At 41.3% G+C, this 23,286-nt stretch overlaps 1 protein-coding gene across 3 annotated transcripts in view; it reads right to left on the bottom strand.

The window, feature by feature from the left end:
- Positions 1-305: 305 nt before the first annotated feature.
- The window catches only part of znf574 (zinc finger protein 574), a 36,615-nt gene continuing 13,634 nt past the window's right edge, over positions 306-23,286 (bottom strand). For all 3 annotated transcript variants that reach the window (XM_088326773.1, XM_088326774.1, XM_088326772.1), the window contains exons 3-10: positions 21,551-22,658; positions 20,630-20,844; positions 20,376-20,555; positions 19,155-19,246; positions 16,830-16,924; positions 11,957-12,105; positions 10,257-10,544; positions 306-1,702 (exon numbers count right to left, since the gene is read on the bottom strand). In XM_088326773.1, coding sequence (XP_088182899.1) covers positions 1,082-1,702; positions 10,257-10,544; positions 11,957-12,105; positions 16,830-16,924; positions 19,155-19,246; positions 20,376-20,555; positions 20,630-20,844; positions 21,551-22,658 — 2,748 coding nt within the window. In that variant the 3' untranslated portion in view covers positions 306-1,081. The remainder of the gene's footprint in view (positions 1,703-10,256; positions 10,545-11,956; positions 12,106-16,829; positions 16,925-19,154; positions 19,247-20,375; positions 20,556-20,629; positions 20,845-21,550; positions 22,659-23,286) is intronic.

Here is a 23,286-nt window from a genome sequence, read left to right as displayed (position 1 = left end):
CCGGAAATCAGTAACGTCATATTAGGCTGTAGTCAGTCTGATAACTATCAGCTCTGATAATTATTGTGTACCCCTCCTTAGTTAGTAACTAGCATAGGCTTATATAATGATTTTTCTTTTATGTAGTAGTAGCAATTTATGCATTTTAACCTCTTTAGGTTTCCATAGCTTTGTCGTTCAAATTCCTGTAGCAAATGTTGCCAACCTCTTGTTGATGAAGAGCAAAAAAAGATCAAATGAAGTTTATTGTTGAGTCTGTTTTTCACCCATAGGTAGAAATGACGGATTTTGGGTTGGGGGGTCAAATGGAGCGCTGCGGAAAACCCCAAAGTTTTGAGCATGGCGATCTCACTACCGTCCACGGTGAACCGTGAAAATTCAATTCCGAAAAGTATGATGTTCTCGTATTTAAAATCAGAGAATATTAAATTAAATAATACATTTTAAGGAATGGCACCGGGCATTCAGACTATAAGGTGCACCAAAATGTTTGCCAAATATTCGAAAGTGCGACATAAAATCTGCTGGGCCCTATGAACAGAAAAATACAATTGGAAATGCATGATTGCAATTAATTGATTTTACATATGGTAACCATTTGTGAATAAACCATTAATTTTAGCTGTGTTACAAGATGTCATAGTTACATTCTGCTCTATGAAATACGTTTTCTGTTTAGTATTTTAATGTTTTTTATGCATCCCTAGCTCTTAGTAGTTTTCATTTTGTGCAGATTATATATGAGAAATATCTGCCCAAAAATACTGTTTTGGATGATGCGCCTTACAGTCTATAAATCACGGTAATTACATTTTTAAGGATAATGAATAGGCATATTGCATAAATGCCTGTTATTGGGCTCAATGAAAGGTCATTTTCTTTTATGAAATTTTGTCATATCTGGGCTTCCGTAACTTGGTGGTCCAAGCTTCAATTGCAAATCTTGCCAGTCTTGTTTAATGAGGAGCAAAAAAAGAAGCATTCAAGGTCGAGTCAGTTTTTTCTTCCCATTAGTAGAAATTCTGGATTCATTGGGGGGATTGGAACAAAAACTCGGAAAAACAGCCCCATTTGTTAACCCTCAAATGGTCTCCTCCACAATGAACTCGATGGAGTGCTGTGGCGACTGCGAAGCATCAAGCATAGTGATCTCGCTTCCGTCCACGGTGATGGTAGGAATGGTGATGCCTTGCGCCCCCAGCATAGACGATGGCAAGATAACAACCTGCGAGGTGCCGTCCATGCCGCTCAGCTCATCGGCGGGGATCATGACCGCCTCGCCTCCCCCCTCGCCCGTCTGCAGCACGTAAATGGTCTGCATGCCGGCATCTTCGATCTCCACCTGGGTCGTCTCGGTGGCGGCCATGCCGGCCAGCGAAGAAAGCGCTTTAGCGCCCTCTAGGACTTTCTGTACCTGAGCAGCTTCGTTGGCGCTGGCCACCTCCTCGGCGGCTTGGGCGGCCTGGTCGCCGTGCTGGCGGATGTGCTTGTCCAGGTTGGAGCGTGATCGGAAGGCGGCGGGGCAGTTGGGGCACGGGTAAGGTTTCTCCCCGCTGTGGGTGCGAGCGTGCTCGGTGAGGCGGGCCGCCACGCTGAAGCTCTTGCCGCAGATCCAGCAGCAGAAGGGACGAACACCACTGTGGATGCGCTCGTGGTCCTGCAGGTGGGGTAGCTGCCGGAAGCTTTTGCCGCAGGTGGTACACTGGACAAAAAAAAAAAATCAAGTAGATTTGTTATAATAACACGTTTCATACAATAAAATGCAAGTGCTTTGCAGAATTTGATGTACAATAAGGGCTGCAACGACTAGTCGACAATAATCGATGTTTGAAATAGTTCACAATGGAATTCATTGTGCACTATTGTCGACAGAGATATTTTTCCAAGACTGAGGCATCTCTAAATGAATTAGAGGTAAGTTTGGGCAAAGAAAAAAAATCCAGCCCGGGGGTGCTCCTCCAAGCATGCAGATGGGGGCTCTCTAGTGCAAGAGGGGGACATGATCCATTGCAGAGATCTACCACAAAGAAAAAAAAAAAAAGAACAACGAAAAGCGGATCATTAAAAAAAAGATAAAGGAAGCAGGAGAGAGAAGCCCATTCCGTCCTGAATCCGAACGTAATGATTGACATTTTAGGTCCAACCCGTTTTGGTCCAGGTTTACGATCGTACCTCAAACATAAATATACAGGGATCAGAATAGAGATTTTCATTTTCAGCTGAAATAGCCAGGGTCCAGGAATAAAGCAGAGCGGAGATCCCCAACCCCAAATTTTTCTAACGGCCGCCAGGGTGCGCCAGAGCAATAAAGGAAAGAGTGAGACAGTCGGATTTTGAATTTGTTTGCTACGCAAGAGAAAAAGTGAAAAAGTCGGAATGCCTTTGGGGTTCAAAAACAGCGGAAATCCGCGGATCCGCGGAAAATTCTGATCCCTGAATATAATAACTGTTGAAAGTCGCTAACATAAACATACATAAATGGCGGCGGCGACATCAAGTATGCGTACTAAACCTTTAAACTGTGGAAGCATTTTAGCCTGGATACGGCAAATAAGAAGACGACCTGCAAAGTTTGCAAAGCAGACCTCTCGTATCATGGCGGAAGCTTGTGACACACATTTAAAAAGCATGTGGGATAGTTGAAAAAAACCCTGCGTCTGACCTACCACAGTTAAATTTAAGTACATTCAAGCCAAACCGTTTTTGATGACATGATTGTACATTTTATACGCTTATATTTCACTATAAAAGAGAGCAGAGTTGTTAAAAACGCCAAACCTCCATTTTTAAAACCGTGATTTCAAACTGTTGAGATTTGTTAGGTTTCTTTGTTACAAACTTTGGAGTTGACCACTGAATGTACTTGTACAAAACGAACACAGTCAACGTTTACTGTTTCTACAAATGGAGAAGGCTAATCAGGAAGAACGGGAGATTTCCTAAAAGGCCGGCTCAAGTCAAGGTGGAGTTTCAATTGACTGGATGAGAAAAATAATTTGAACATGAATCGGTCACTTACGCTATCTAACCTTACTTGTGCATTCATTCTCTGGTCAGCTATTTGGCCACATTCGGCACAAGCCCAACATCATAGCAGATGAGCTGAGTTTTACCATCTGGGGGAAATTCTCCCCTCCCAAATTCGAAGCTGGTTTGGCCCACCAGCACTCTCTTTTTCTGTAGCAGTAAAAGTGACACAGAATGGCGGAAATGATACGAGTCAGGTGCAATGGAGGACAGAAAGGTGCTAGATGGACGCAAAAAAAGACAGTTAAAGAAAAGCGTTAAAGGAAAATGCAGCCAAATGCTCAAAATTAATAGAAAGGTTTTTCGGACAACCATAACCCAGTTGGTAGGCTACTAAAAGATTGATAATATTTTGTATTGTGTTCATTGAGCTATCCATAATCTGCTATTACTACCTTCTCGGTTTGAGACACTGGAAAATACTGATGTTTTTAAAATGTTGGGAGTTATCAAGATTAGTTTGTCAGAGTTATGGGAGTTTAGTGTAAAGCATAACAATCTGTCGGTAAGCCAAATGCAATTTTGATTTTAAATGACCAATATAGTACATAGTTAAATAGGTTTTCATCTATATCAAAATCTTTATACAATTTACCTTTGAATCAAAAAAAGTAACGTGTTGTCTGATAACTTATCAACATATACGTGAATTTCTTCCCAACAGAAAGGGCTCGCTGCTGTTCACTTCATTCAAACTCCTCCTCAAAAGCTAAGTGGGCCGGCTCTAGGCAGAACAATCCCCGGCTGAAAAAGGGGGCCACTCCAGCCCTGGTTCCTACAGATCCTGATGGGCCTTTTCTTGGTTTACAGGGATAAAACTGTTAACTTGATTACATTTATTAGTCATTTGCCCGTCCCTAAAAATGGACAGAGGTTTTATTTACGGATTTAAGTCTCTGATAACTGAGCACTGAACTTAAATAGTTTTACATTTATATTTAATTTCATACAAATCTGCTATATGTTTAGCAAAAGATGTATTCTTAATTGTACCCATTTATCTTTGAGTATCTTCCGCATTATTAAATCAACTTCATGCTAAATTTAAGAAAAATATTATTGTCCCTTTATACGACTAATCTTTTTAATAGTCTGTGACTAGTTGACTAATGAAATCATTATTAGTTGCTGCCCTAATGTGCATTAGACCACCTGGATATATCAACTCCATCTTACAACAGTTTCACTTTGCTGTGTTAATTTGAACATTTTTGGACCCTCCTCACAAAATTTTCCACTGTACAGCATCAAAAACTAAATATTTTCCATGTCCCAAAACATACAAAATGTCAACTTTGGTTTTCTTCACAGCATCATGAATATGCCAAAATTCTATTCAATGAGCTACATTTCACCATGCCTTTTTCTTTGATCACGTCAGAAACTCTGAAAAACAATGCTGTAATTTTGTAGTGTATTTATTTGCTACAGGTCCGAAAGCTTGCATTACTTTTAAAGGGAGAAGCAAAAACATGCTAACCATGGAAATGAAGCAAGCAGTTATAACATCCCCAATCACATTACACCAAATAATAAATGGTCTGCATTTATACAGCAATTTTAAAGTCGCTGGGACCTTCCAAAGCGTTTTACAATATGCTTCTTGATTACTCACAAATCGCGATCCTAGCTGAGTTGCCAGGCCAAAATCAATCTGGACTATTATTAAGAATAATGAGGAGATTAAATCAAGGAAATCTTCAAAGGGCACGACAATCATTGAATGAATATTTTAAAATCAGTTGTCTTTAAATTCCGTCGTCACAGTTTCCTCTAAACCTGAGCATACACCCTTTACTCCATTGTACCAGATCAATACATGTCACACAAAAAGGTAAATAAAATGCCATTTCTTTCTTTACATTTATATTTTCTAATTATGTTTTAATCATATGTAAGTTTATAACACATTAGGTAGTACTTACTATATCTTATCTTATTATTTTAATATTATTATCAGCGGTAGTAGGCGTTTGGAATCTTCAGTATACGTCAATTTCACCTCATGCGATCCAAATCACCTCGGAACAGATTCATACCCTATCACGGGGGTCTATATTCCAAATGTTTTTGTGTTCTAGCTAAAATTGAAAATACTGCCTCAAAAAACTCTTTCAATCATTCTGCACTAGCACAACTTTCAGGACTTTAACCCATTTTACTATATTGTTTTTTTATGAAGTGAGAAGTAAGTAACAGCAGATTTTATGAGAGCAGAGCGACATAAACCGCTCCTAGATCAGCACTTGTCATTACTTCACATTTTGATGAGTGGCTACACAAAACCGTAGTGTCACTTTTGCAGTTTCCAAATTCCTTAGGCTTAACTGGTTATATTGCTCACAAATAAACATTTGATCAGGGATCAGCAACCTTGTTGAAGGTGAAAAATACATTTTGGTTAGTGATAAGAGTGGAGAATGGTGATAGTTTGATATAATGTATATTTCTATAATAAAAAAATATGTTAATACTATGTCGTTACTAAGTTATTGCCGTTATTACCAGGTTGTGATTATTAAGTTGGGTTAAAAATAGGCACAGTCAACCATTTAAACATCGTCATTTAAGGCCACTGAGTGATTTACATGTATAAATTATAGCAGGAGTCTCCTAAAATGGTGCCTGTGGGCACTGGGTAGCGCTCTAAGACTATCTGAGTAGCCTGCGGACTATTTCTGAAAAAATATCATAGGTCATTGGGATTTTCTAGAAAATTTGTTTTGCTAACCTGGTCATAACATCACAATATCATAACAACAGCATGTTATTTTCGAAATGCATATTGAACTGGTTGCTCTCAGCTTCTAAAAAGTCAAATTATCTTTGACCTATCGTTTTTAAAGTTTTTTGAGAACCGGCTTCTTCGGCTCGGCTCACTAAAAGGAACCGGCTCTTTCGGGTCCTAAACGGCTCTTCGGGTTGTTTTCATCCCTATATGACCAAATATTATGTAAAATTATGCACAAAATGACTTAAAGGAAGGGGGAATAGAACAAAAAAGAAAAAAATACCAAAATGAAAAGGTAGTGTAAAGCTGAGAAAAAAAAACAAAAGGAAGAGAAAAAAGAAGGAAAAATTCAAAATAAAAAAAGCCGGAAAAAAAGAAAAGAAAGGAACAAAGGAAAAAAGTAAATAGAGAACAAAAATAAAAAGTAACAGCTAAGAAAAAATAAACACAATGAGATTTTTTTAAAAGGGATTTAAAAAAATGAAAAAGTTTGTGTTTCATACAAATAATTTCCAATTATACCATGTCAATCTTGTTGCCAACATTGTACTTCCACTAAAAAAATATGATTAAATACAGTTCTGTATCGTGCAACTCACTAAATAAGCCCCCAAAAATGTTAGTAGTATGTGACAAAAGATACCAGGAAAAAAAAAAAATGAAAATCTTGAGAAAGAATTGTTGTAAAAACAAATGACGTTTGTAGGCCGTACAACCTTTGCAATCATACATTAGTCAATTCATTCAAAAGTGAAACATTTTTTTGCATTACCGGAAACTCAGCAAAATTTAACTTGATGCCAAGTTTTGGACATGTTTTATAATTACTCAGTTGCCACACTTGGGATTGCCGTTGCTCACTGTTGTTTCAAGCGATGCTCACCGACTTTGTGTGAACGCTCGGACCCGTGGAAAATTAGAGGGAACATTGCCCGTCACTGGTGAATTTTTTTCAGAAATAGTCTTCGGGCTATTCTGGTCTTCTTTGGGGGCTACTTTATACCTGCGGGAACCACAAGAAGGATCCCTGTCCTAGACATTCATATACAAGTAACATCAGATTCAGATTCAGATCTACTTTATTGTCATTCTAGTACACGTGTATACAGAACGAAATGTCGATACATCTGACCCGCACAGTTTCCTCGAATGTACAGATATAAGTAAAAGTTGTATTGTATTATGGCTACGTATAGTATTTTACCATAGTGCCGATAGTGCAAGAGGAGTAGCTAACCAGATGTGCAAAATGGGCATTCAGGTTAACAAGTCAGGTAAACAGTAACATTAACACTGTAACAATAACGCTGTAAGTACAATAGTGCAGAGAGCAAATGTGCAAGGAGTGGCAAGCTATAAAGAACTGCCAGTAGTGCAAAAAGTCAGATTAGCAGCCGTTTAGATTTAGGTTAACTATATGTTAGATTGACCATTTAACAGTCTAATGGCCAGGGGGACTAGACTACTGCGGAACCTGGTGGTCCTGCACCGCACACTGCAGTACCTCTTCCCAGAGGCTAGCAGAGTGAACAGTCCATGATGGGGGTGAGAGGGGTCCCCGATAATGTTCTTAGCATGGGATAGGCAGCGCTTCTGGCCAATGTCCTGAATGGAGGGAAGTGTAGTCCCGATTAGATCAGATCAGATTTATAATGGGGATCAGATCCAGGCTACTGGTCCTGAATCGCTTACAATGGCACCATCTGCTGCCGAGAGGGTATATAGTCACTGTACTGAGCCTATGAGTATATTGCAGTGCCAGCTGGCAGGCAAAATTGTCATAGGTGTTGCCGGGCTGCTATGTTCTGCAGTGCAAGATATTGGATGCTGGGAAAAATGAGCAATTGCTGTTAAAAATGAGCATCTGGTGAACCCTGCCTGAATATTCATCAGCGGCATAGTGGCTTTTCCAATCAATCCTCCATCTTTGAGCTCGGCCAGAGCGATGCTGCCAAAATGAAATTAATTTCTAGAGTGGTGGATGGAGTTGATGTCACCGGCACGCAAAGATGGAGGGTCGTCAATGGGGTTTGGCCAGTGGGGGGTAAAGGGGGGTTAATTTCCCAGAATAGTAACAGGCAGAGGGGGGGGATGACAGGCCCTAATTCAGCCCCGACATTAATCACGAGTACGTTGAGGGAGGAAACACCCGCAGGACACAAATGGCCCCCGTCCATAAGCGGCGAGATGGCCGCAGTGGGGGAGTAGATCGTGACCGCGAATGCCAGATTTTAATTTGTGATGCAGGTAATTAAAAAAGAAGAGTAGGGATGGACGATAATTATTGGGCCGAAGGTTATTGGACAGATAACAGCAAAACATCACGTCGCAGTTATACGTTCGATAGGAAAAAAAAGAGCCGATGATAGTTATCCAATCAGCGGACACTACTTGTGATAACGATTCTAAGACTTTGTGTTCCTCATTAGTAGCACAACTCAGTAGTTTCTTCTCTCCTCTCTGTATGAGAATTGTCTTCTTTGTCATTGATAATAACGTAAGTTAACATTGTTTACATCAGGATGAGACATTTTATATGAGTAACAGCACAAGTTGGTCGTGTCTCCTCTCTACCTCTTTGTATTGTGCGCAAGCCACCGGAAAGACAATAATCACTTGATGCCACGCTAGAATATTCAATAATATGACATTTAAAAAAAAAGCACGTGTTTACTCATTAGAATATATTTAGATTTTCTATACAAGTAGTAGCAAAACTTGGTTGTTTCTCCTCTCTACCTCTTGGTAATGTACACGTGGCAGAGGAAATATAAACAGTCACTCTGCGCCACGCAATAATATTCATTTCGTCAACCCAACTAATACTAGTAAGATTCTATCAGCAGCAGCCTAACTTGGTCATTACTCCTCTCTACTTCTTCAAAATTAGCGCGGGGCACCCGAGAGCTCTGCCATTATCAATTGCATGGCTCAGAAAGTTGTGATTGTACAGGTGTCTGAACTTTAACCAGTACATTGAGATTCGTTTTGATTTAGAATTTTTTTTCTTCTTTTTGATGTTCTATAGAAACAGTAGCACAACTTGGTTGTGTCTCCTCTCACCTCTTTGTAATGTTTAAAGGCACTGGAGAGCTTAGCCATAATAAGTCGTTTAGGATGTTATGATTGGACATATTTTTAAACTTTAGCCAGTAGTGTTTTATTGTGTTTTTTTATGGTCGTAGTTCTGCGTGTGTTTGTGGAAACGGCAATTTATTTGAGATTGACAAAAAGTGTTTGAATTGGGTCATAATTTGTTGCTTTTATGTACTAGAAATGAATGAATTGTAGTGTACTGTACTTATTTTTCAGGTTTTATTCTCCTTTAACTTCACGTGCACCGTTATGAGAGACTTCTACTACCATTTTTGACCAAATAATATAGTTTTCCGAATGTAGAATTTGTATATTTATTCTTATTTACTCTAGGTACTAATGTGTGGAGCTAAGATAACGCCACTTGATAATCATGAGTGATGTTTTTTTTATTGGTCAAGCCATGAGTGCTATTCCATATTGGAGCACTTGTATCATGTTTAGAAAAAAATACATATTTTCACATAATGAACAGATCCTTTATCATATACACTTTCTGAAATAGATGGTGCTCATAACAATATCTTGCCATTACAGACACACGCGGCAGTATTATTTTCCCCCCATTTTATTAACACTCCACTTATTGAAACATGAATATTTTGTTTGTTTGTTTGTTTGTACATGATTCAATTGTTTGTTTGTTTGTACATGATTCAAATTGAATCTTTTCTTCCGGCGCCGTCACGAATGGCAGCCACTCCAGCAGCTCCCGTGTTATTTTCGATTGTTCTCGATTGTTCTCAGCTCAGGGATGCTGCTGGAATGTGAATTTCCCTTCGGGGATGAACAAAGTATCTATCTATCTATCTATCTATCTATTAATTGATTTATAAAGTCAAGCTCTTGTCTCTCCACCATTACTTTTTGATGACAGGTTTACTGACGCTATAAAATGTTATTGTAATCGTAAACAAAAATAAAGACACGCATACAAATAATTGTGTTTTGCTTGCGTTTCTCTATTATTAAGAGCAGCTTCAGCGGCAGACTGCTGTCACAGTCTTGTTCCACGGACAGACTGAGAAGATCATTTCTTCCTCATGCCATGAGGCTCTTTAACTCCACCCGGGGGAGTAAAAGCCCACATTAAACCACACCCCCACATTGCATATTACCATATTTTTATTACAGTGTGTATTTTATGTAGCACTGTCTAAATACTCTATATCAACACGTTACATTGGGTATTTATGTATTATATTCCTTTTATTTTATTATTGTTTTATTTTCAACACAAGGATACTGCTGGAAGTGTGAATTTCCCTACGGGGATGAATAAAGTATCTATCTATTTATCTATTTTTAAAAATAATAATATTGTTTGTTATCAATATAAAGAAACAGGTTGTGCAAAGAGCAAACTAGGGCTTCCGAAATACAACAAAGAGAATGTCTTTACCTCAAACGGTCTCTCGTTGGTGTGAGTCCTCATATGAACCTGGAAGGTGGAGTTGTAGGCAAAGCCCTTGAAGCAAATGTCGCACTGGAAGCGTACTCGGTTCTTGGGCTTGCTCATCTTGCCCTGGCAGTGGGCCAGCACATGTTCCTCCAGGGCCCGGTTGGAGATGAAGCGACGCCGGCAGGGCCTGACCGGGCACTTGAGTGGCGTTTGGCCCGTGTGGGACAACCGGTGGAGGTCCAGGCCTTCCTGGGTCATGCAGCGGTGGCCGCACAAGTCACACTCGATCTGGGGTGAGAAGTAGGTCGTGTTTAAGGAGACTTGAGTTCCAGAAAACGTATGGTTCTGTGGTATGCTTCGATGTGTATTGGACGAACGCTCACAGACAATGGTCCTTTTTGCTCTCTCTGCTCAGGTAAAAATCTTATGAAAAAAACTTGTATTTGATTAACTATGGGTCTTAAGACTTGCAAGGCGAAAGAAGGCATATGTATAGTTACCCACACGAAGGTATATGGCCTACTATTACAAATAGGCAGCCAGATAAAGCAACAAAGTGTTTTAAAGGCATGACAGTACTTGCAAGTAGAAGGTTTAAGCCATCTTAATATTAATCTGCTTTCTATATCTGCATCCACCCGCTACTGCACTCGACCAACTCAAGTCACACCAAAAGGTAAATAAGATGTCATTTTTCCTTTACTTGTGTATTTACTTATAATTTCTATATATTTACAGTATGCTACATACAGGTTCCTACAGTTTAAAGCACGTTGAAATAAGACTTCTTAATGCCTTTTAAAATCAAATTTAAGACCAGGTTGAGAAAAAAAACAATACAAACAAAAACAATAAATAAAAAGAATGTTTACAGTACTTCAGTCAAAACTAGGAGAAAACTACTAATTCCGAAGAACTTTTCTGCTACATTCATGAAGCATTTTTATCACGAAGTATGAACAATGACTTTTGTAAAACTTGACGTAAAACCTTTGAGAAAAACATCCATTCATTCATTATATGAACGGCTTATCCTCAGTGGGGTCACAGAGGTGCTGGGAGTCCATTCCAGCCGTCTTCGGGAAGTGAGCAAGGGAAACCCTGAAACGGTTGCCAGCCAGTCGCAGGGAACACAGAGACAGACAACTCACTTGCTCATTCACGCCGAGGGGCAATTTCTACCGGCCAATCAAAATGTTTTTGTAATGTTGGAGAAAAACGGGGTTCCCAGAGGAAAGGCAAGCACAGGGAGAATCTGCAAACTCTGCAGAGGAAGGCTGGCTTTGAACCCTTGACCTGAGAACTGTGCCGCGGGCGAGCTAACCACCCAGCTGCCGTGCAGCCTTTCAAAAACATAACACTGCTATATTCATGACCAATCCGGAGTGTAGCACCGTAAAACCGCATGCTTGGGAAAAATAATACTTTGTACTCCCTGGATGTGGACAATTGACAACTATTACTGAATCCTTGCGTTAACAATTTTATGTCTTTCGAAAATGGGATTCAAGGCATTTTAATGCCAATTAGGGACTTATTTATAGAATAATAAATGTCATGTCTTTTAAGGAACCGCTAGAACCATGTAGTATCAATAATGAATTTGGGATGTTTTTTTCCATGAGAGTTTTAATACTGATGGTTTGTAAAACTGATTTAGATGAAGAACAAAAAAAAAACTTTATTATGAAGGGGCTTACCTGTCCAGTGGATCGACCTCGGCCTTGTCCTCGCCCGCGTCCGGTGTTCCTCTCCTCCATAGAGCCTGTGCAGCGCTGCTGGTGGATTTCCAGCACGGACTCATTGATAAACTGGGAGTGGCAGTGATGACAAACCACAGGCTCCTTGTCTAAAATTGAAAAATAATATCGACCCGTGTGTCAAAAGGAATTTACATATTCTTCTTGTGTTCATTCTCGATGTACGGTGGTGTGAAAAAGTATCTGAATTTCTCACATCCCTGCATTAAATCACCAGCAAATGTGATCTTGGTCACAATTACACATGTAAAACCAGTGCCTGTGCCAGCTAAAACCACCTAAACATTTACAAGTTCCCATACTTAATGAGGATAACATGCAAACAATGACAGGAGAGGGAATAAGTAACTGAACACTATCATTGATCTCATCATTGTCAAAATCAGACAGATGAATAAAACAGTGTCTGCCTCAAACCAAAACCACGATTATAGGTTTCCATATTCTAATGATGATAACATGCAAATGATGATAGAAGGGGGAAGAACAAGTAACAGATCAGTCAGCAATCATTTCAACCAAAATCTTCCTGCAGCTGCAGATTTGTATGAATGAAATTGTTAGGTGAAAACTGATGTCAATTGTTCTTAGTGTCATCTTAGGTAGAAGGTTCACTTACGCTTACCTATTTACTGAAAACTGGATTCAATTGCTCTGAGTCACCTTCGACAGAGGGTTAAGTTGCTTGTTCCTCCTCCTCTGTCATTGTTTACATTTCATCCTCTTAAAATATGAAAATGTATAAATTTTGGGTGAAAATTGGTTTTGATGGCTCTTTGAGTCTCCTTAGGCAGAGGGTTCTGCTACCTATTTCTCCCATTCTGTCATTGTTTGCACTATATCCTCATTAAAATATTGAGACCTATATATATTTGGGGGGCAGCACGGCAGTGCAGTTCTGAGGTCGTGGGAGCCTCCTGAGTGGGTTCAAATCCAGCTCCCGGCCTTACTGTGCGGAGTTTGTATGTTCTCCCCGTGCTTGCGTGGGTTTCCTCCGGGCACTCCGGTTTCCTCCCACATTCCAAAAACATGCATTTCAGGTGAATTGGCCGTTCCAAATTGTCCCTAGGTGTGACTGAGCGAGTGAGTTGTCTGTCCCCTTGTGCCCTGCGATTGGCTGGCAACCAGTCCAGGGTGTCCCCTGCCCACTGCCCGATGATTGCTGGGATGGGCTCCAGCATCCTCGCGACCCTACTGAGGATAAGCGGTGCAGCTGATGAGATAGGCTATATATTTGGGGCAGCACGGCGGCGCAGTGGTTAGCGCGTGTGCGGCAAAGTTCTAAGGTCTTGGGAACCTCCTGTGTGGGCTCAAATCCAGCTACCGGATTTGTATGTTCTCCCCGTGCTTGCATAGGTTTTCTCCGGGCACTCCGGTTTCCTCCCACATTCCAAAGACATGCATTTCAGGTGGAATGGCAGGTCCAAATTGTCCCTAGGTGTGAATGAGCGAGCGAGTTGTCTGTCCCTGTGCCCTGCGATTGGCTGGAAACCAGTTCAGGGTTTCCCCTGCCCACTGCCCGATGATTGCTGGGATGGGCTCCAGCACCCCCGCGACCCTACTGAGGATAAGCGGTGCAGCTAATGAGATGAGATGTGATATTTTTGGTTGGTTTTCGTCAAAGTAAACACCGTTTTCTTATCTGTGTGATTTTGACAAAAATCAGATCACATTTGCAGGTGACTTTATGCAGAAATGTGAGAAATTCCAAATGATTCACATACATTTTATACCACCAGAATGCATATTGATTTCCTTTCATGTTGCATTTTAGACGACAATTAATCATGCATAGGTGCAAACGTGATTTTCAAGTGTATTCTGTGCATATTGTGAGGTAGGCACTCCAAAGTCAGTGACTCTAATGAGGACAAATGCTGAAAAAAATCAATGGGCGGGCGCTCGCACTCACAAGCGCTGTTTGTTACTGTCCATTTGTAAAACACTAACTGGGTCGGATCTAAAGGATAGCAATGAGGTTCTGCTTCACTTCACTGAGATATTTGACTTCATCTTAACGGTACCGCAGTTATCATCTTGAGTTTAAGTTTCAGGAAGCGTGCAAATTTCAATTTGGAAGCATTAATAAACGATGAGTGTATCATCAGATTCCCCGGTGGGGAAAAGGTCGTGTCGGCTCATTGACACTTAAACACTTCGTTGGCTTTTAAATGAAAGAAGTTTCCGGCTCCTAGCCCCCCCCTCCCCAAAAAAACTCTAAAAAAGGTAGACCAGACGGAATAAAAATCACTGGGCAGTATATTTTACAACTGAATATTAAATTATTTTTTTGTGTTACAGCTCATGAGTAAAAATACAGTACTTCCCAAGGCGACTCTAAAACCGGAATTTATACACAAGTCCCGTCATGAAGCCAATTTTATATCTTGCCGTGAAAATTCTAGAAACTTTTCTCCCTTAAGCACAAGTCTACAAATTAAGAAAAGTAAGGCGGTGTGCGTACGTGTTTGCATTGACTTATACAATACAACTACAAAAATCCCTCACCAATCCACAGTTCAAAAGTAATAATAATAATAATAATAACCTCAAAACAATCGGAAAACTGCCTTGTTTTATGGACGCTGATTGGAAGCAATCCGAATAAATCGCTTACATGAACAATCTGATGGGGAGGGTTACCACTAAATATAGATGTTGCTTCGGCATTTACCCAAGTTAAGGGATGATTTAATTCATGTCACTCAACAAAAGCAACAAAACATCGTGCTTGTTTGCTCCTTGAGTGTTCTCCAATGCTGACGATTTACAAGTTGTGCTCGTACATGAATGCCAGAAGCATTGACTACCGCTGTATATTGATGGATAGAACTGTGGTAGTTCCGCCGTGGTAAAAGAAAATTTCCCAGAGAAAACAAGCAATAAAACTAATGAAGCTTTATTAGCGACTATCATTCGCCGGTACTACAAGTCCACAGTGATTTGTGGCATTAAAATATCCAGGATGAGGGCAAGTAAATGTATTGTTTGCTTATTTGTGTTTTTTACAAAAGTAATAATGATAATTATATTTTTTACAATCGTGTATCCATTAATCATGTGCCCGAAGGGGGTAGGCTGACGCAGAAGCTTTTACGTGACAACCCCTTTTAAGTTTTTCTTGCAAAAACAAAAACAAAACCCTACTCATAAAAAAGGAAAAACAATCATTTCACACCTACAATTACATCTTTAGCCCATAACATCCAATATTTGAATTCTGATGTATTAATATTCTTAGGTATGATTATCAAAGGGCAGCACGGCGGTGCAGCACAGTTCTGAGGTCATGAGATCGAACTTCCTGTGTGGAGTTTGAATGTTCTCCCCGTGCTTGCGTGGGTTTCCTCCGGGCACTCCGGTTTCCTCCCATATTCCAAAAACATGCATGTCAGGTTAATTGGCCGGTCCAAATTGTCCCTAAGTGAGAACGAGCAAGCAAATTGTCGGTCTCTGTGTGCCCTGCGGCTGGCTGGGAACCAGCTCAGGGTGTCCCCTGCCCACCGCCCGAAGATAGCTGGGATGGGCTCCAGCACCCCCGCGACCCTATTGAGGATAAGCGGTGGAGATGATGGATGGATGGATGGATATTTATCAAAATTGTAAAGATTAAGATCAATTGTGTAACGAGTCATAGGGTTAAATTGTATCTTTAACTATTAGTAATTTTATGCATGAAGTGAACCCTTATTTTTAACTGTGGTTACCTTTCAAAAACAACCTGTGACAAGCAAAATCTAAAGAAGAGACCTACTGTATTACAATAAAATACGTTTTGTCGACATAATGGGTATTATTAAAATTTAAAACGGCAAGACAATTTGTATGTACGTCACGTAAATTGGGCAAGCCGTTTTAAGTATATGTACATGTACATGTATTCTAGCACAGTCAGAGAAGAAGAGGATAGACTGTTGAGACAATCAGAATGCAGAACACAATGCACTATGCACATCAATGAAGTAGCGAGACAGTAAAACGTGAACATGTTTATAGCAAGGACTCACTGTATACATATTAAACTGTGAAAATCGAGGGAGGTTTGTGATGCCAATACTTAATGAATCAGCTTCTGTCCTTGGTATATTTGGATAAAAATTGCATCTAACAAGATAGAAAAAATACTGACATTCAAGGTTTTCAGCACTTCAAAGGGGGTTGTCATGCGGGTAGCCCGCAATCTGCTCACCATCTGCAACTTTACAGAGTAGGGACGTGAAGCCCACCCGACCCTGCCTTCCCCTTAGGAACCGACCAATTAAATCTTTATTAAGGACGATTTGGCACTATGGCCCCGGTCTAATCAATGGATCGATGTCTTCAATCATGCCTTGCTGAGGAAGGTCGGACGTATGACCCCCCCTACAGTCTTGTGGAGCTTGACTAATGAGCCCCCGCCCCCGCCCGCGCCCCCACCCTGTGATTTAGATGAAGCGTCAGGAAGCTGGCCCGATTCATGTACCTCCACCTTTCCTGTTCCATTTGGCTTGAGACATGGATCAATGGCAAATGGTCCACCTCATGCATCGGCGCAACAATGATGTGTACATTGTTTGGGAATACACGAGACATGCTGGCCATGCAGGTGTGCATTAATCGTCGAGTCAATAGCAATTTGCCGGGAGTCAAACTAATATAAACATCATAATTGATTAGCTTCTATTATGGTGTAACTGATTTTTTTCTTTTACAAGAATAGAATCGTCAAGGAATATAGTGCGAGCAAGCGGGTTCTATCGAGCTTCTCCCACTCAAAGTGCATCGTTCCCGCTGACACTACCAAACATGAATGCTTGCCGTGTGTCTCTCTGACCTTGATGGGTAAGTGAATGCAAGTCCAAGTCCTTCCTGCGGCTGAAGGCCTCTCCGCAATCCGGGCAGGGGAACGGGGTGCTTGTGTGGAGAAGTCTGCAAAAAGAACAAGGGGCAACATCAGAAATGTTGTATTTTTAATTTGTTAGATCACTGGGATATGGCAACCCCGCCTTACGACATTTACTTTGTGGAGGAGAATGTTTGGGGCTTTTGTGAAGAACTTTCCTCCCTATACGATCACGATACTATCAACCACAACTTATAAGTTGCATGGCTAATGCTGCTATCAGTGTGTGAGTGTGTGTGTGTGTGTGTGTGAGACTGGGTAAGTGTGAAGCACATTGTTAAGTGCTTTGGGTGGTCTTAAGTCACTTGAAAAGTGCAATATAAATGCAGACCATTTACCATTTCCTGTGTCCAAAAAGGTATCAAATTCATACTTAGCAAAGAAAAAGCATAGAACAGGTTATGTCCCTAAGATGCCTGTCTGCTATTGGTCAACATCCTACGAAATGCTGGTCTGCAATTGGTTTGCATCACAACATTATGAAAATGCTGCGATGTTATTTTCTGAACTACCTCCCACAATGCCTTTCTCGTCATCTAGTTCAGAATCTCGTGTGCTTCGTAAGGACTTGCGAGTCAGCGATTCTTTTTGCACTGTGTTTATTCGATACATGTCCCAAGGTAACTGATGCTAAAGGGAGAAGCAAAGACATGATAACTTTGACTACAAAACTTTCAGAAATACCAAGAAGGTACTAAATCATTACCCTGACAAAGTTGCAAGGTTGTAACCAATCAAGAATCGGGGCTATTATTAAAAGTAAAGCGGCAATTAGAGCAAAGAAATTTCCTTAAGGGCATGGCTACCTTCACTAGTAAAAGTTTTGAAATCTGCTTCATTTTTATTCTGCTGTCTCCTCCACACTGTATCCATGCATTACTCCACTCAACCAGCTCAATGTTGCACCAAAGGAAAATAACATTTCATTTTCCGTTTAAATCGATTCATATTGTAATCATGTACACTTATATTGCATATGGATCCCTTAACCACTAGGGTAGTAGCGGCACCATTTCCTGTTGTGTGTCTTGGTCAGGTACAGCTTGGTGGTGCCCATTCCTCCTCCCAATGCCAACATATGTTTCCACCCTGTCTCAAACCGGTGACCTTTCACCTATAAGGTGAATTACCCTATATTTTTTTGTTCTTTTAATGTTTTTATCTGGAGTAGAGGGGATTTGGAATGCATTATCATATGTTTATCTCCTTCTGTTGGTTCCAGATCAGGGGATGTGTAATAATAGTCTAAAAAAATAGTCTGTGTAATAACCTGTGAAGCCCTTTGAGACTCTTTGTGATTAAGGGCTATACAAATAAAAATGACTTGACTTGACTTCTGTACTAAATTTTAATTTTTCTTTGGGGAATGTTTGATTGGCAGGAGTTAAAATAACGGTGGTGAACGAAAGTGTTTCTCTTTATCCGCTTCTTGAGGGAAAAGCGCACTTCAACTCCTGGCAGATCTTCAGGTCCATACTAGAGTAAAGAACGCCCACATATTCACAATTGGACATAAACAAAATAAAAAATGGGATTTTTTTTCCTTTGGTCAAAGAGTGACACAGGTTTCCAGTAAAGGTTAACCTTAGATCTACATCTATCTGCAAGAAACAGCAAATGTAACCCCGATACCTAATTGATTTGTTTAGGATTAACGACAACTTTAACACCATTTGAATGATATAAAGTAGGGATGCACCAAATGTTCAGCAAGGAAAAGTCTCACGGCCGACACGTCATTTTATTTCAACTTAAAGAAAAAATAAACCGAAAACAGGCTGCAGAAAGAATAATGTGATGACGTCAAGTCTAAAGTGAAGCGATCTTTGTAAAGCTGGCTTTCACTCGGGGAAGTCTTTGCATGGCGCGGCTAACTATTTAACAAAAGAAATGGTCAAAACAGGTTGCTCTGGCAAGCTTTTACAAACAAGACATTTCCTCGAAACTTAGTGTCCCTCTGCTTTCATTATTTTGATGGCAGATAGCCTGACCTTGGCTAATGTTTACACGCTAACACTACAGAGATAACTACAATTCAGTGGCTTAGTTTCGTAAACATGTTGTTTGTGTGATATTCATTGCATTGTAACTGTCAACAAAAATAAAAACACACATAAAATTATTAAAATTTGCATGCATTTTTCTGGGGAAAAAACAAGTACGTTGGTGACAGCTTTCCAGAATCAGGATTGTATTGGTAATTGGTACAAAGTAACAATTATTGTACATACCTAGAAAAATACCAAAATGTCTTACTTGTGATGATTGAGCTGTTCTTCTGTGTTAAAGTGTGAAGGACATAGAGGGCATGAGAAGAGACCATCTCCGTCCAAATCTGAAGCACACAACTGCAGCCAAGGACATAGTGAGAAAAAAAGGGGTTCGTCAGCAAGTTCTAGGAAAAAAACGTGTGCTCTACTCTTTATTCAGCCTTCAATGCAATTCACCATTCAAGTGTGACAAGCACCTATAAGGTCCCATGGTGACTAGGAAAAAAATGTTGCATTACAAGGCTTACAAAAGGCACAGGGCAGAGCTGGGCCACATACTGCCAGGTCAGAACAGAATGTGCCGTCTCTATAGAATATTTTTAAAATCAACTATTCTAAAGAAGACTTTACGCATTACAACGATTAGGTACAGTGGACGCCAGGGATACAGCCTTAGGATGTTTTCACTTTACAATGTGCAATTAGATGTTGGTCCGGCAATCTCTCAACTTTAAGACATCAACAACAAATTATTTTGCGTGTCCAAAACCTTACAAAATACAAACTTAATGACGGTTCAAAGATACCCTTCTGCTTTTGTTTGATGTTATAGAAAATGCTCCTCAGCTAATAGTTTGCGTCATGACATCAATGCGAATGTGCAATCGGCTCGAATTACTGCCCATAATGCCTTTCTCGCGCTTTGTTCAGTTCAGAAATTTGTGTGCTTTGTGAAGAAAATACAGTATTTTTGTACTGTATTCACTAAGGGTCATAGTTTGCAGGGATGTTAAAGGAAGTTGCTTACTATGACAGCAAGTGGGAGAAACTGCTGAAAATCAAGAAACACTAAACGACAAAACATGCTAACAGCAGCTAACAATAATAGCAGCAAGCCATACCCTGCAGCAAAGTGGCTAACATGAGTGGCTAGAGTTGGAAACAGAGGGAAAAAATGTGGAAGATGCCAGAATGGCAGAAGGGGACCAACTTATGCAGGGTACAGCTGTATACGCCAAGTTGTCGTTAAATTCTAAAAGCACCACCTGAACAAGCTACCTTTGCAAACTCGTCACTCGTCCAAATATGTAAGCATCGAGTTTTATATCATTACTAATTTTTCAAACCGACGAATCTTTAAAAAACGATTGTCTAATGTGTTTTTTTCTTATTATTTGAATCAACGGAGTTTTTTTACAGCACTGTTATAAACACACTAGGGCTTTAAGAACCTGTCCGATTTTGCACTGTGCACCAGCGGACCTACCGGTTTGCGTCCGCGCTTGCGGCGAGGCTGATCCGAGGTGTGAATTAGCATGTGCCTCTTAAGGGTGGCGGCCTGGGTGAAGTCTTTGCCGCACACCTCACAGCAGTAGGGCCTGTTTCCGCTGTGGCTCATAGTGTGACGCAGAAGGCTTTGTGAGTTGGTGAAGGACTTGGAACACACCTACGCGATGACAACAAGGAGTCACTGTTGCGTCTCCGCAGACCCGTACAGCAGTAACTCAATTGGACGCTCACCTTGCAGGTGAATAGCTTCTCCCCTGTATGGCTATAGACGTGCGTACGCAGAAAGACCCGCCTGGTGAAGGTTTTGCCGCAGTAAGGGCACACATGGGGCAGGGCGGTGCGAGACCAGTCCTGGAGCAGTTTGGCAGGTGGCGGCAGGTTGGCCGTGTCCGTGGTGCCTGAAGCTCCGCCCTCCGCTTCCTCTTTAACACTCAAATCCTTGTTTGCTGAAAAAGAAGAATTGCCCTTTTTAAACTTCTGTCTGTTTTTGCAGGGTACGACACACAAGTAAATTTAAAAAACAAATTTGAGCATTGTATTGCACTTATTATTGCTGCAATTGCTAAAGAGTCTTGATAGTTATGAGATTACAGTTGGGTCAAAAATAGCCCTATTGGGTCGAGAGTAGATGAATCAGCTGCTTTGGTTAACAAACAGCCCAAAAAGGGTTTTTTTTTAACTCAAAAATTCTAATAAGTACAAACAAAATTGAAACAAGACTAAATTACTTAATTTGACTGAAATAAATCTGAATAATTGAGGCAACATATTCAAAGAGACAAAATGGGGGAAAGGGAGAGAGAGAGAAAGAGAGAACAAGAGAAAGAAAAGAAAGAAAGGAAGAAAGGGAGAGAGAAAGGGAAAAAAAGGAGACGTCAGGAGAAAAAGACAAAAAGAAAGGAAGGAAGGTGGGTAGAGAGATGGGAAGGACTATACGGTGAAAGAGAAAAAGATAAAACAAGAAAGGTAGGGTGATATAAAGATAGGAAAAAGAGAACCCACAAAAAATATTCCTTATTTTCAAAGTAACTCCTCCCCAAAATTGGGTTGTTTTGTGCTTAACATCCCAGGAAAGTTGCATCACAATTATTCAGGCAGCCTACTGGTCAAGGTTAACTTAATTAGGATAAAGTGTTTTTAGATTGACCTTACCTTTGCTGACAATCCTGAAGACGGCTCTGCTCCTCTTGGGAGCCGGCGCTTCAGACTCGCCGGCTGTGGGGAGGGGGCGCTTGGGCCCCTGCGCCTCCTCAGCCGAGGCTGCCATCTCATCGCCGGTCTCGGCGTCGTCGATGGGTCCGCACTCTAAGACGCGGTGCTGCCGGCGATGGTACAGGAATTGCGTGGTGTTCATGAAGGTCTCGCTGCAGTAGGAGCAGACGTGGAGCGGATTGTGCAAGTCATGCATGGCCTTGCGATGAGCTGCCAGTGTGGCGGCCGTGTTGCAGCTGGCGCCGCATTGAAGGCACAAGAAAAGCTCGGCACCCTTCGAGGAAGAAGCGCCTGGTGTGCCGTCTGGCTCCTGCTCTTCGGCCGCGGGGCTCTCTTGGAGCGATTTCTCCAACAGGGTGCTGGCCAACGTGGTGCTCCCTTCGCCTTTCTGCCGGTGCTGCTTGCGGTGGTAGAGGAAGAGAGTGGTGTTGAGGAAGCTCTCACCACACACGGTGCAGTGGTGCAGGGCCTCCTCGAAGCCGTGCGTTTTGCGGTGGGCCACCAGTTCCGACACCAGGCCGAAACAGGATCCGCAGTCTACGCATAGCAGGACGGGGTCCGGCTTGGGCTTCTTGAGCACGCCTCTTCGGCGGGGCGAGGACTCGTCCGATGCAGCCGACAACGTGACCACCTCGGGTGCCGCCTGCTTGGACTGTTCTTCTGAGGAACCATTGTCTGCTTTTGGCTCTTCAGGCTCGACCCCAGGATAATCTTCTAACTCTGTCATATTCTCACCCACGTTACCTTCTTGCTCGATGTCCTGAGGCTGAGAGACAGACTCCGGATCGGCTTCCCCCTCGCCCACGATGACGGCCTTTAGACAAACGCATTCTTTGCGGTGATGCTGCCATTGGTCCAGGCTCTTGAAGAGCTCCTCGCAGTACCCACACTGGTAGAGAATTCGGGGCTGGTCCAGAAGCTGGTCTTCGCTCAGCTCAGCCTCTTGGGCCACAATGTTACCCTCTGGCATCGCCCCCTCGGTAGGCTGTGCTGCCAGCTGCTCCAGTTGCAGTTGAATTTGCGGGATCATCTCCTGGGTTACTGTATCCTAAAGACGAACACAGGAAAAATTGATATAAATTCCACACCTTTTCTAGGCATCGGAACTTCCAGGCTTAAACCAAACTTTAGAATTCCAAATGTATTATAAATCCAGTTGGTGTAGCTAAAAACTACGTATGTGCCATAACATTTTTCTAACCCTTAATTTCCTCGTTTTCCAGACCAATTATATAAATATTTAAATATATAAACCGTATTTGTATATAGTCGCTGCCATTTTTTGCATAACTGTGACGTTAGCAATGTGAAAAATTAAAACCCATATTTATTTACTATGAATATATAGTCACAGCCATTTCAAAGAACATATCTCTATTTTTTTGGGGCTTTCTATTTTTTTGCATTTTTTCGCACTTCAATGTAAACATTCGATTTATGTGAAAAATGACCCAACGGCAATGGAACAATGTCACGGTTCAAGGTTTACTTATATGCATTGGTCATTGGGGCACCAATGAGGACGCAACTTTGAACAGCTTTCTCAACTGTTGATGGTTCCTGGCCTGTTTTGGGGTCGTGGCAAAGTTGGAACCAGATGAGAAGATTGGACCAAGACAGGGACTCAAATTAAGTGACCTCAAAAAAACGCCTTGGGAGAGGAGACGATAGATTAA

Source organism: Urocampus carinirostris, chromosome 2 (assembly GCF_059441175.1).
Source record: "Urocampus carinirostris isolate Australia breed hairy pipefish chromosome 2, RoL_Ucar_1.0, whole genome shotgun sequence".
In the NCBI taxonomy this organism is placed as follows: domain Eukaryota; kingdom Metazoa; phylum Chordata; class Actinopteri; order Syngnathiformes; family Syngnathidae; genus Urocampus; species Urocampus carinirostris.
Note: the sequence above shows the minus strand (reverse complement) of the source record. Positions and strands in the feature narration are given on the sequence as shown.